Below are 12,404 nucleotides of genomic sequence, written 5' to 3'. Positions count from 1 at the left end.
GCCAATTTCCTTTGTCTAAAATTACTTTTAAATGCACCAATTCTTTCAGTTCCAACTTGTGCACATCAGGGATACATATACATATCCCTGATGTGCACGAGTATACTGAGTATAAAAGATATACTGTGTATATATATATATATTATATATATATATATATATATATATATATATATTTATATATATATATATATATATATAAATATATATATATATATAAATATATATATATATATAAATATATATATATAAATATATATATATAAATATATATATATATAAATATATATATATATAAATATATATATATATAAATATATATATATATAAATATATATATATATATATATATATATATATATATATATATATATATATATATATATATATATATATATATATATATATATATATATATATATATATATATATATATATATTTTTATACATATCTTTTACAATGAGTATATCTATCTATATGATGCATCCATGTACTTGTTTGTGAATAATTGTTTTGAACACTTGTATGCACTTGCGTATGTTTAAACAAATAAAAACATACATAGGTGCATACACACATTCCACTTGTGGCTTGAGTGCCTGTACTGTATATACGGTAAATGCACATACATCAGACATCCATGATGTGGGCTTCTGCAAGTTCTAACACATAAATATCTCAAAACAACAACAAAATAAAACGGGTGTGTACTGTTAGAATAAAACGAGGATGGTAGAAACAAAAGGTGTTAGGAAAGTTGGGCAAACATTAGGGTGTTTAGTATTGAGCAGGGGGGGCACTAATGTTTGCAAAGGAGGACTGATGGGCAGAAATAGAGGTACAAGGGCTGAAGTCAAAGTTGGGGTGTATGGAAAAGAGTCATTGAGTAGTTACAGGGTAAAGAGGTGAGAGACGGGGGAGTCCCAGTCTATTTGTACGGCCGTAGGAACCTGGTAACTTTGGAGCGGAGCAGTTTGATGAAGGAACGGGGAAACATCTCTTTGGACTCCTGTGCTGTGTACCTGAAGTAGTTCTGGGGGTGGGCCAGCACATCGAACAGGGCCTTTATCAGCTTCTTATCCTTCAGGGAGGCACAAGACATCAAGACATGGTGGGGTAGGATACAGGAAGTGGTAAAGAAAGAAGATCTCAGTCAGGGAAAAGACACTTACTTTCAGGATCTCCTGGTGGTTCTCTGAGGCGTAGAGGCGCCCGTCTCGCACAATGTCTTCTATCAGTTGCTGGTAGTCCTCTGTAACGCAACACAGTGTTGACACACACAAACAAGGTGGTCACACAGGGGGGACACAATTTGCCACACACTTTTACCCACAGCAACAAAGACAGAGAAAGACAGTATTTGGTTGGCTACTTTGATGTATACATAAACATGAGGATGTAAAACCTAACCTAAAAAAGGGCAGTTCAAAAACACTAGCACTGCCAGTCATTTGATGGTCCTGCCATTTTAAAATGTCATATCTCAGCTCTCAAAAAAGTGTGGATGCTGTACTTTGGTAAACCCAGTATGTATGAGCAGTCTCAAGAAATGTGAGTTTTGATGAAAGAGACTATGCTGACCATCGTAGGTGACATAGGGGACCTGGAAGCCCTTGCCACTGTTCATCTCGTTGGACTTGAACTGAATCCACAGCTTGCGGGAGCGTGAGGTGAAGGCGATGGGCCTCTCGTACGTCTGGCACGTCTCATAGGTGGTGATGGAGGTGGGAAGAGCTGGAAGGAAGGAGAAGAGTGGGAGGGTAGGAGGTAGTCAATGTTCCGTCTAAGCTGCGCGTCTGCGTGACCGCGCAGACCAGTTGAAAGGCCCACGCACTAGACTTTCCAGACCGCGCACAAAATTAAATCTTTTTTTTTTTTTTTTTTATAAAACTAACTATAACTTTTAAAATAATTATTTTATAAAACCAATAACTGTTCAGTTGATCAGCGAAATGCGGCAAAGCCCACTTCATACATTTCAATGTCACTCGAGACTACACACAAGCTTTTAACAAAACAATTACCCTGGCGCTCTGCTCAAGCTTTGACTGGAAACGAAAATCAGAAACGTTACTTTTACAGGCCAAGGGTGTAGGTTTGCATAGGGTCCATAGGGACTAGTCACAACCAAAGTTAGGGAGAAATACAATCGTCCCCACAAATATTTTGTTAATTAAAAAAAAAATATTTGTCACCCAGAAAAGTGAAAAATACATTTCAAAGTTAAATAATGCGCCTGCGAGACAAGATGATGTCATTTAATTGGCTGAAGTGGCAGGCAGAGTCAGAAATACTTAGTGAATCGTGACTTGCAGAAAGAGAGCTGGCAGTACGCTAGGAAATAATAAAGCCTCATATTAGTGTTTTGTTTGGTCTCAGCATTGACATTTTTGACCCTTGTGTGCTTTATAGAAAATGCCACCCAAAAAGAAGAGAGATATCAGAAGTTTTTTCACCACCCAGAGACTAAGTAGCTATCAAGAAGGTTGTTGTTAGTTACATTTAAATTAACTAAAAAAAATTTTTTTTTTTTTAAACAAAGCAGACGCTTTTATCCAAAGCGACATTTCAAGAGAGAGCTTTACAAAGTGCATAGGTATCTTATAATAACAACAAGGTAGCCCCAAAACATTGCGAGTAGCCAAAACATGAAGCACATATTGTGAACAACCAAAATGAGTGCCAAAGGGAAGAACCACAAGAGCATGTAGTTAAACAAGTTACAATTAAACAACATGAACCGCTAAAGTGCAAGTGTACCTGTGGAAAAACAAGCAACAATAAAAACAATATATCACAGCGAGTACAACAATTTAACTCAGTTACCACTAACCACAACAGCAACAAGTCTCTAAGCAAGAGTCATTGTGATCTTTGAGGAAACTAACATCGGGTCAAGCAAACAATTCCAAAGTACCGTTGTACTCCCAGAACAAGTGTGTCTTGAACCTTTTCTTGAAGGTGGAGAGACAGTCAGTGTCTCTGATGGAGGTGGGGAGTTGATTCCACCACTGGGGGGCCAGACAGGAGAAGAGCTTGTGTTGAGACTGGGTGGTCTTGAGCGGTGGGACCACCAGGCGGTTGTCTGAAGAAGACCGTAGGTGGCGGGTGGGGTGTAAGGCTGCAGGAGAGACTTGATATAGTCGGGTGCAGTCCCGTTCACTGCTCGGAAGGTCAGTACCAGGGTCTTGAATCTGATACGGGCCGTGATGGGTAGCCAGTGGAGAGAGATGAGGAGCGGGGTAACATGGGAGTGTCTGGGTAGATGTAGACCAGACGGGCCGCTGCATTCTGAATCCTCTGAAGAGGGCGGGTTGCGCATGCTGGGAGACCAGCGAGTTGCAGTAGTCCAACTTGGAGAGGACAAGTGCTTGGACTAGCAGCTGGGTGGAGTGCTCAGACGGGTATCTCCTAATCTTCCGGATGTTGTAGAGGGTGAATCTACACGACCGGGAGACTGCAGCAATGTGGGCCGTGAGGGAGAGCTTGTCATCCATGGTAACCCCAAGGTTCCTGGCAGAGGATGAAGGGGTCACCGTCGCAGATCCCAGGGTGATTGAGAGATCGTGGGAGATGGAGGGTTAGCTCGTAGGAAAACTACACATACAGTGCAAACCTGCTAGCCTTACACTGACACCCATTCTACAATGGAAACATGTTTTGAAAGTTGTTAGTGTAGTAGATCATTTAACTTTTGCTTGTATTAAATATATCCCTAGCGTCTGCAATATTTCGACCAGTGTGTTAGCAGCAGCTTATCTTGTTGAAGCCAGAAGGATAAAGCTAACCTTCCCACATAATGGGACCGTGCTAGTTTAGCCTACTTACCAGCAGGCTAGCAACTCAAAAGTGATATTAACTGGTAATAAGTAGGCCTATATGATCCCTTGGATAGTAATATGCCTATTCTTGTAATCTCGACCAATGTCAACAGTCAATTAAGCATGGTTAGCGTCTGTATTAAATTGATGAATTACTGTGCAGGAAAAACAGCACCCTGAAGATACAGATGTAGAGCAGGTTGGTGATGAATCAGCATCATGGGCTAAGGTGAGAAGTTGAATTGTCCATTTTATTAAATATTGCATTAAATTGCAGTTTTAGAAGGGATGTTTAGACCATGTTACCCATGAATGTTATCATTCACACTTATACTTGTAGATAGTAAAAGGGTGCTATAAATTGGGATGCCCAAATGTATGCATCATATATCATTTCATTGCTCAGAAGTCCAGTACAGATGATGTAACTGCTAGGCCTAGTACAGCTCTATAAAACCCGAACCAATTACCTCCCCTGTGTATAAAAATAAATAAATACCAAAGCTGAGACCAAACCTACTCCCTTGTTACAGGCACCCCAAAAAAGGGGCAATTTTACATTTAAACACAAATGGCTTGATGAAATTGTTCAAACAGACACAAGCGATGGTCCAGGTAGGCTGGTGAAGCTTTCTGATATATTAAGCTACGAAGAAGCTCACGGAGTTCTCTGCAAACTTTGTTCAGAGTACTGAGGTTTGCACTTAGACAGATTTCTATTTGCTCAGTGCGGAAAAAAATTGGAGGTACATTGCAGTCAGTCAGTCTTTGGTGTTAAACTGTAGGTTAGGGTTAATAAAGGTATGACTGCAGAATCATGTGACAAGCGGGCACTGGATACTCTTCACAAGAGAAGAGTAAAAGCACAATTACAATGTTTGAATCTTATTGGTGTATAAACAGAGATTCGGAGCACAGAGTTTTCTTGTTATTAAACCATTGAAAAGGCACTCGCTCCCTTTTTGTTACCTGTAATCACCATAATCCAGAGAATTCTGAACAAGGGGTGTCTGTCAGTATTGCTGTGTTGGAGGCATATTGTGGTTAGTGTCTGTATGTATGTCCATGTGTGTGTGGGGGGGGGGGCACACATACCACTCTTCCTCATCACCAACACATCGCCACACTCGTCCTCCATGGGGAGGAATATCTCTGGCACCACGATTAGGATGCGTCTCTTGTGGGGGGGGTTAATGGTCCAGATGCAGTCCACGTTGGAGGGGTAGTCCCCAGGGTAGTTGGGGGACTCAATGTATCCTGTGTAGTCACCAAGCTCCCCCCCGCACACCTGGTCTAAGACAGAGACAAATTAGGTGAGTGGGGCTGCACACCAGAATCAAGGGTTAGAAATTCAAAGTGTCGATCCAAGTAAAGTATTAACACTCACGATATAAATGTAATATCTCTGTATCACAATATGATGATCAATAGCTTTTTAAAATCTGTTCAGTGGATGAAATCAATCTCTACCTTCTCTTCCATTGATCTTTTATAGATTTCTGAAAATGTTTACAGTATGTCGCATCAATGTGCCTTGTTACCACTTTTCAATCAGCCCAGTGCAAAATAATGCAGCCCATGACAATGTGATGTTACACTGCTCTGATAGAGCAGAGGGGGGGCTCTTTCATGGGGGTCTTACTCTTGCAGTGGGACACATTGGTGGCACCATCAAAGTCTGTGGTGGTGTTGCCAGGGCAGGTGATGCAATAGTTCTGTCCAAACTCAGACTGGTAAGTTCCCGCCGGACAGCGGATGCAGCGATGGGTGCTGGAGTTGTAGTGGTGCCCGGGGGCACAGTGAACTAAAGGGAGATGCAAAAAAGATAGTCACGCACACACACATACACACACACACACACACACATACAACGCACTGTCAGCCCTACCTTTGGCCTCACAGTCCTTGAAAGCAATGGAGCCCTCGTACTTGGTCATGAGGCCTCCTCCGCAGGGAAAACAGAGCACGCGACCAGGCTCTGGCTGAAAGGTTCCCAGAAGGCATGGCTGGCATGGACGGAAACCGTCAGATGAATACTGACCCGCTGGGCACTGACCTGGGAGATGAAGGAGAAAAGGCTATTGGCACCATAGCATTAGATCCATCATTTATTTGTCATGATATCAATAACGTCCATTATTGGTTTGGTAACTGTAAATTGCAGGTATTTGGTGCCATCTTGTAGTGAGAGAAATTTCAGAGATTGCCAGTTGATGCAATTTTCACAATGCTGTTTTAATAAAAAGGCACAAGAGGGAGCCAAAACGCTGTTACCCTTGTGGTGGAATTTCCTGGGATTTCCTGTGTACTTGTGTTATTCACAAATCAATAGAACTTTTACGGATCAATAAACTAGTCATTGGATACTAGTAAGTATGGTCTGATGTCAGTTTGCTATTGATAAGAGTAGATTGTGTCTATTTATCAGGTTGATTCTCCTGACCCCAAACATCTATTCAACCTGACAAATAGACACAACCTACTATCAAGCAAACCAAGTAAATCAAACTCACATAAGAATATACTAACTATTATCCGGTGTCTAGTTCTATTGATTAATGAAAGTTCTGTTGATTAACATAGGTACAGAGGAAATCCCAATTACTTCCACACCCTCTACACCCATTGCTGGCTTGCAAATGACACAGACTTGACCACAGATACACACACTTACTAACCTCCACACTGGGAGACATTCTTTGCCCCAGTGATGCCCTGACCCTCGGTGCTGGGGCAGGGCTCACAGGACAACTGGCCCTCCGTGTCCTGGTAGGTACCTGGGGAACACTGCACACACTGCTCCTGATCTCCGCTGTAAAATGTTCCCATGCCACAGCTCACTGACACACACACACCCACACACACACCAATGTACCAAACCACAAACATGGTACAGTAGCTCACTGAGAAACAAAATATTCAATGCACATCTGCTCACATGTAAGTAACAAACACTGTTAATAAAATGCTCATTAATAAAAGTCTTAATATCCCAGGATGCCTTGTAACAAGATTTTAAGTACCAGGAGGCCTCGTGAAAGGACTATATTTGCCAGGGTGCCTTACTTACCACATTTTCCATCTCGTAAAACCTGTCCAGTGCTGCAGCCCTCTGCCCTTTCGGGCAGCCTGGCGGGTTTCTGGGCCACCTCGTACTCAGTACCGGAGAACTGGATGTAAAACTGCTGCTTGTTGATAGACTTTCTCAGGGTCCGCATGGCACTCTGCAGACGCTGTTTTGTTCTCTCCCGCACGCAATCTATGTCACACGAGTCTGTGATCGGTGGGGGGGGGGGGGGGGGCTTCATTGTATTATGAGTTCATTTGAAACCGACACAATGTTTCGATCATACATGCATGCACACAAACTCTTTTTTTTCTTTGTGTGCACAGAAAACACACATGTACGCCCACATACCTGAGGCCTCCTCCTCCTTCATCTCCATCTCAAACTCGGCTGTGATGTGGGACACCTCTTTTGAGGGTGATTTGCGTCCGCGCCGTCGCTTCTTGGATGAATCGCACTTGAGGTTGACAAACGTCACCTGGCAGTTGTCAGTGCATGAGAACTGGCTGCCTGAGAGGGCGGGAGAGAGGAAGAATAAAGCCAACTCAATTCCTTATTGATGTTCATCACTTTGAAAGCATACAATTTACATCTATTTTATAGTGTTGACCTTGTGTGGTTGCGCGGGTCCATATGGACTTGTTTGTGTGTGTTTTTGTGTACCTTGCGGACTCTGCTTGGTGGCATCTCTGTGTTTCTCCTTGTTGCGGGGCCTCAAGTGACACTTGGCATCTTTGATCTTGAAGCGAGCCTTTTGTTTGATGGGGGGAGCCAGGATGTCTTCATCAACATACAAGAAAAAACTACTTTGACTACATCAAGTCAACCAACCACCACAGTATCTTGATATTATTAGCTGTCCAATGACCTTCAGTGTCTGTCTGTCTGTGAGCATGCCAGTCTGTCTGTCTGTCTGAGGCTACAGGTAGTGAGGAGGGACCTGCGGAGAGGTGGTGAACACAGCACAGACAAGGGCTGAAGGTCTGTACTATGAGTGTGTATGTGTGCATGTCCTTGTTTGTGTCCATTTAGCTTCTGCTACTAAAGAGGGGGAGAGACAGTCGGGCTGGGGCTGGAGTACCAACAGAACTTTCATCATCAGCATCATCATCGTTAGGGCAGGAGGTGTACTGTAGACTGTTTGATGAGGGTCTGTCTGAGGTGAGTTGTATTTCAAAGTGCTGATGGAGACAAGAGCCCCAAAGTAACTAAGCAGCTAAAGGAGAGAAGATAAGGATGGAGGGAACGAGAAAAAGGAGAAATCCACAGCCCGGTGGACTGAGGATGAAGTGGCTTCTTTTAGAGGTGACCTCGCTCAGTGTGTGTGTTGCAACATGCAATGTGCCGGTACCTGCACAGGTGAGTAGGGTGGTTGTGACATTCCTCTTCTGTGGTGCTTTCCCAGGTTGCACGGGCACCCCACAGCTCAGCGTGTAGCTGTTCTCAGAGTCTAGGAGTCACACATGCACGCTCACATTTTAGGACCAAAAGGGTTAAAAATGTTATTGATGATAAGGAAATAGCTGTTTTCTACTCATCAAATTCTAATGAACGAGGGACAGACATGTTGAAAGTGTGTGTGTGTGTGTATGTGCTTAACTGTCTGATGGAAGTATGTGTGTTTCCTGTGGCGAGGGTACTAACAGAGTACGGAGTGTTAAAACTTCTATTCATTTTCTATGGACTCAAATTCTCACAAACACACATACACACACACACATTTGTAAACACAGGGAGAGAAAGAGTTGAATCATAAAACTACGGTTACTTCTACGGTTAAGAGCACACACGGAGGCTTACACACACAAAGACACCCGAGTACACAAGTACACACAGCAAGGCAGAAATAAGGGATGAAGACTTCAAAACCCATAAAAAGTGGAGGACTTAATTGGGAAGCAGTACTGCGTGCAACTACGGGAATTTAAACACTCTTTCTCCATATTTCTCTCTACCTTATATTCTCCAGTAAGAAAGAAAAAGAAACAAATAGTTCACTTTCTACTGGAGGGCTATCCATCATCCTCACACTCCGTTGGCCAAGCCAAACAGAGCTCGGCAGCAATCCGAGGCCGGGCAATGGAAATATGGCAGGATTAAAGAATGTTATAGTTGATCTGACTGGGAGCCAGCACTAAGCACTATCGCAGTCGGACAGCCTGTATTGACAGCCAACAGGTTTATGAAGCTCTCTCAGCGGGTTAAACATTCATTCATTTTGCTGAGATGCCACATGAGGTTGTTTTCGGCCGACAAGAAAGAGACAGGCAGGCAGATGGAGGTTTATTCACTGTCAGAAGGGAGTGTGTGACAGAGAAAGTGAGGATGGTCTCACACCACTAGAGGGTAGCACATTCTCTTTAATAAAAGGTGCATGACTGCTGTGCGAATGCTGTGTGCTGTGAGAAGGTGGGGTTACCTGACAGAACCAAACCACAGAAAAGATAACAGGCGGGGGTAGTCCATGCAGTTGAAACATTATTAGAAATACAAGACAGTACTCAATGGCTGGTTGAGGGTTTTTGGGGGTTTTAGGAAGGTCCAGTAGATTTGAAAGGAGATTAGAAAATGTTTGAAAGACAAGGCAACATTTAGGTCAACATGGCTAAAATACTCATGTGATTGTGTGCTTACCTGCGAGAAAGAGGGCGTTGGAGGGGCAGGAAAGCGAGCACACCTCAACACCCCCGCTCTTGGCACAACTGAGCTGGGCGCGTGGAACTGGCTTCCCATTGGGCATACACTTCACCGCCTCTGAGGAGCACAGAGAGTCACATCACCATGACAACCACCAATCAACTGCTACTCAGACACACAAGTACACAATCACGCTAACATACATGGTCACACAAACACGCTGGTTCTTACCGACACAGTCCTTCTTGTTCCAGTGGAGTTTCTGTCCGGGTGGACACACACACTCATAGCTGCCCAGTGTGTTCACACAGCTGTGCTCACAGCTCCCGTTGTTAATACTGCACTCGTCTATGTCTGGGACACACAAAAAGACAGGAAAGTCAGAGGCACACAAACGTGTGTGTGTGTGTGTGTGTGTAGGCGTAGGTATCATGTAAATTGTGCAAAATGAGAGGGCACACAACCCTCACATGTCAAAATCAATGCCTTCTCATTTTAGGTGTGTGACAGGTACAACACACACTTGCGCCTATGTGAACAAACACACACACAGTGACTGACTGACTGTCTGAGTGACTGAGGGAGTGACTGAACGAATGAGTGAGTGAAGGAGTGAGTGGTTGTGATTAGGAGTGTGTACCGGACACTTACCTCCACAGTGTGTAAGTCCATAGAGAGTGTATCCTTTTTGACACACACACTCAAAACTGCCCGGGTAGTTGATGCACGTGTGGTCGCAGGTCCTTTCAAAGGAGCATTCATCAATATCTGTACAAGGACCACACACACACGCACACACACACACACATACTAAAACACTGCTTTAATATCCCTCCTCCACAGACATGAACCACTTGGGCCCAGACACGCAACAGAACCCAAACCCAGTGGACAGAGAGCTGAGGTGGGAGCTGTAGGAAAATGAAGGCTTTTCGACCATGTTTAGAATAGCACCCTGCACAATCATTCTGAACGAGTGGGTTTGAGTCTAAACATTGACCGGATACATTGTTTGTGTATGTATTTAGGGGGATTTCCCCCACCCTTTCCAAAAGAATCACACAAACACACACACACACCACTTGTATAATAAGATGATGCAATTAGGGTAAAAGTCACTTTTGGAGTTCAGGATACAAAAAACAACAGTGTATCTTAAAGCTAAGATCAGACACATTTGTAGATATACAGTAGGTCTCCATGGCTCTTGAGTTGCTAAACACACACTGTTTACTCAGGTATTTCAGCTACTTCACTCATGAATAAAGTCCGCAAACGTCGGAATGGAACCTTTCGGAAACACTTAACCTCAGCCGGTCAGATTCAATGTGGCATGGAGTGAATTAGACTGTGTGTCTGCATCAATGCAAAATGGCGGGTTCTTACAGAGATGCATGGGCTTGCTTTGTTTTCTTTTTCCTCACCTGCACTGTATCAAAAATGGTTCAAAACACCCTGGCTAGCGCCATGGCCAACCCGCAGATTGCACACGCTGTGATAATTCATTTTACGCTGTATTTACGAAACCTGCAGGTCATCGGGTAAACAGCGCCTTTCTTCGCCCACTATACCGTACATTGCAAGCTTATAAACGCGCAATTGAAAGGGCCTCCTCACTTTCTATCATGCTGGGCCGGCTCAAATACCTTCGCCGCCCTAGGGAAAGTGTTTCAACCCCCCCCCCCCCAGGAGCGCAAATCGGAGAGATGCCCCTCGGCGCCCTCTGCTGGTGGTGCGGGACGGTTAATTAATGGACGCACTTCTGTATTTGCCGCCCTAGGCGGCTGCCGAGTTCGCCTATAGCAAACGCTAGCCCTTCTATCATGGATCAGCCACCAAAGTCAAAGCAGCAATGATTGTTTGAAATGATCCTGATGTCAATATTTGCAATGTAGCAAAGAGTTTAACAACTGCTGGAATGGAATGTGGACGAGTCGGAGATTCGATGTACGTCTTTCATTTCTTCCAGTAACTGTAACATTGCATGGTTGCTTAATCTGTAATGCGTAATGATTTTGTTTTCACTCAACTCAAAAAGTGTGATCCCTGTGGCAAAAATCCTTTGGCATATGTCTTTGTCTTGCTCGGGTTACGGCTGCCATTTCACCAGTAGGCATATGCACAACCTGGTTTACGCCTCCTTTTAAAAGGCGGATAATTTTCACTGCAAAATGGAAGCACGCTTTCACAGGCGGTTTCTGTACATACCGCGGAATACATAATTAGGCGCACTTTACGCATCTCCTCCCATCTCTTTATGGGAACTCCCACTTTCCCCTTGACCCTTCCGTGAATGCATGCATTACTCGGAAAAGTGTAATTTCCCATTTTCATTTCCCGCGACAGGCAGTCTGCGCTTTTACCTCAGTGCGGCATGTTTGTACATACCTCGCCATGCTTTTATGCGCAAATTGCTAAACAAATACGCCTGAAGTGGGCGCAAAATGGTTAGTACATGAGGCCCCCTGTGTTATAACATCTGTCATGAAGAGGATTTCGCTGATCTGTCTTCCTTCACATTGTGGTGTGTGTGTATATGTATATGTATATGTGTGTGTGTCTTTGTCTATCTTGAGAGAGAGGAAAAGTGAACCGAACAAGACCATAAAACACTCAACACTGACATATTAACCATCAAAGCATGCCGACCGACACAAGCAAATGGGAAGATATACACAACGCACTTGCACACATACGCATGCACACCAAGCACACCCACTTCCTCTCTATTTTACATCCCCCCTTCTCTTTCTCGCTCTCCCTCTAAAAGCTGTGTGTTGTTTTGAGTTCAGCAACAACATAACTCCAGAGGCAAAATTGTTCAGTTCAATTGATTATTTGTGTACTCTAGCTCACCAGGTAGGGCGTGTACTGTACG

The 12,404-nt window shown here is 43.7% G+C and overlaps 1 protein-coding gene across 4 annotated transcripts in view; it reads right to left on the bottom strand.

Annotated features, from left to right (window-relative positions):
• Positions 1-421: 421 nt before the first annotated feature.
• scube1 (signal peptide, CUB domain, EGF-like 1) overlaps positions 422-12,404 on the bottom strand; it is a 210,236-nt gene continuing 198,253 nt past the window's right edge. For 3 of the 4 annotated variants that reach the window (XM_084701293.1, XM_084701295.1, XM_084701296.1), the window contains 15 exons: positions 10,178-10,294; positions 9,758-9,880; positions 9,524-9,643; positions 8,241-8,339; positions 7,758-7,829; positions 7,553-7,669; positions 7,241-7,399; positions 6,893-7,096; positions 6,501-6,662; positions 5,711-5,878; positions 5,465-5,626; positions 4,918-5,115; positions 1,583-1,735; positions 1,174-1,253; positions 422-1,082 (listed from right to left, as the gene is read on the bottom strand). In XM_084701293.1, coding sequence (XP_084557419.1) covers positions 930-1,082; positions 1,174-1,253; positions 1,583-1,735; positions 4,918-5,115; positions 5,465-5,626; positions 5,711-5,878; positions 6,501-6,662; positions 6,893-7,096; positions 7,241-7,399; positions 7,553-7,669; positions 7,758-7,829; positions 8,241-8,339; positions 9,524-9,643; positions 9,758-9,880; positions 10,178-10,294 — 2,087 coding nt within the window. In that variant the 3' untranslated portion in view covers positions 422-929. The remainder of the gene's footprint in view (positions 1,083-1,173; positions 1,254-1,582; positions 1,736-4,917; positions 5,116-5,464; positions 5,627-5,710; positions 5,879-6,500; positions 6,663-6,892; positions 7,097-7,240; positions 7,400-7,552; positions 7,670-7,757; positions 7,830-8,240; positions 8,340-9,523; positions 9,644-9,757; positions 9,881-10,177; positions 10,295-12,404) is intronic. The other variant, XM_084701294.1, reaches the window with a different exon arrangement.

The sequence above is a fragment of the Hypomesus nipponensis genome, chromosome 7 (assembly GCF_054491055.1).
Source record: "Hypomesus nipponensis isolate SF chromosome 7, ASM5449105v1, whole genome shotgun sequence".
Lineage (NCBI taxonomy): Eukaryota > Metazoa > Chordata > Actinopteri > Osmeriformes > Osmeridae > Hypomesus > Hypomesus nipponensis.
Note: the sequence above shows the minus strand (reverse complement) of the source record. Positions and strands in the feature narration are given on the sequence as shown.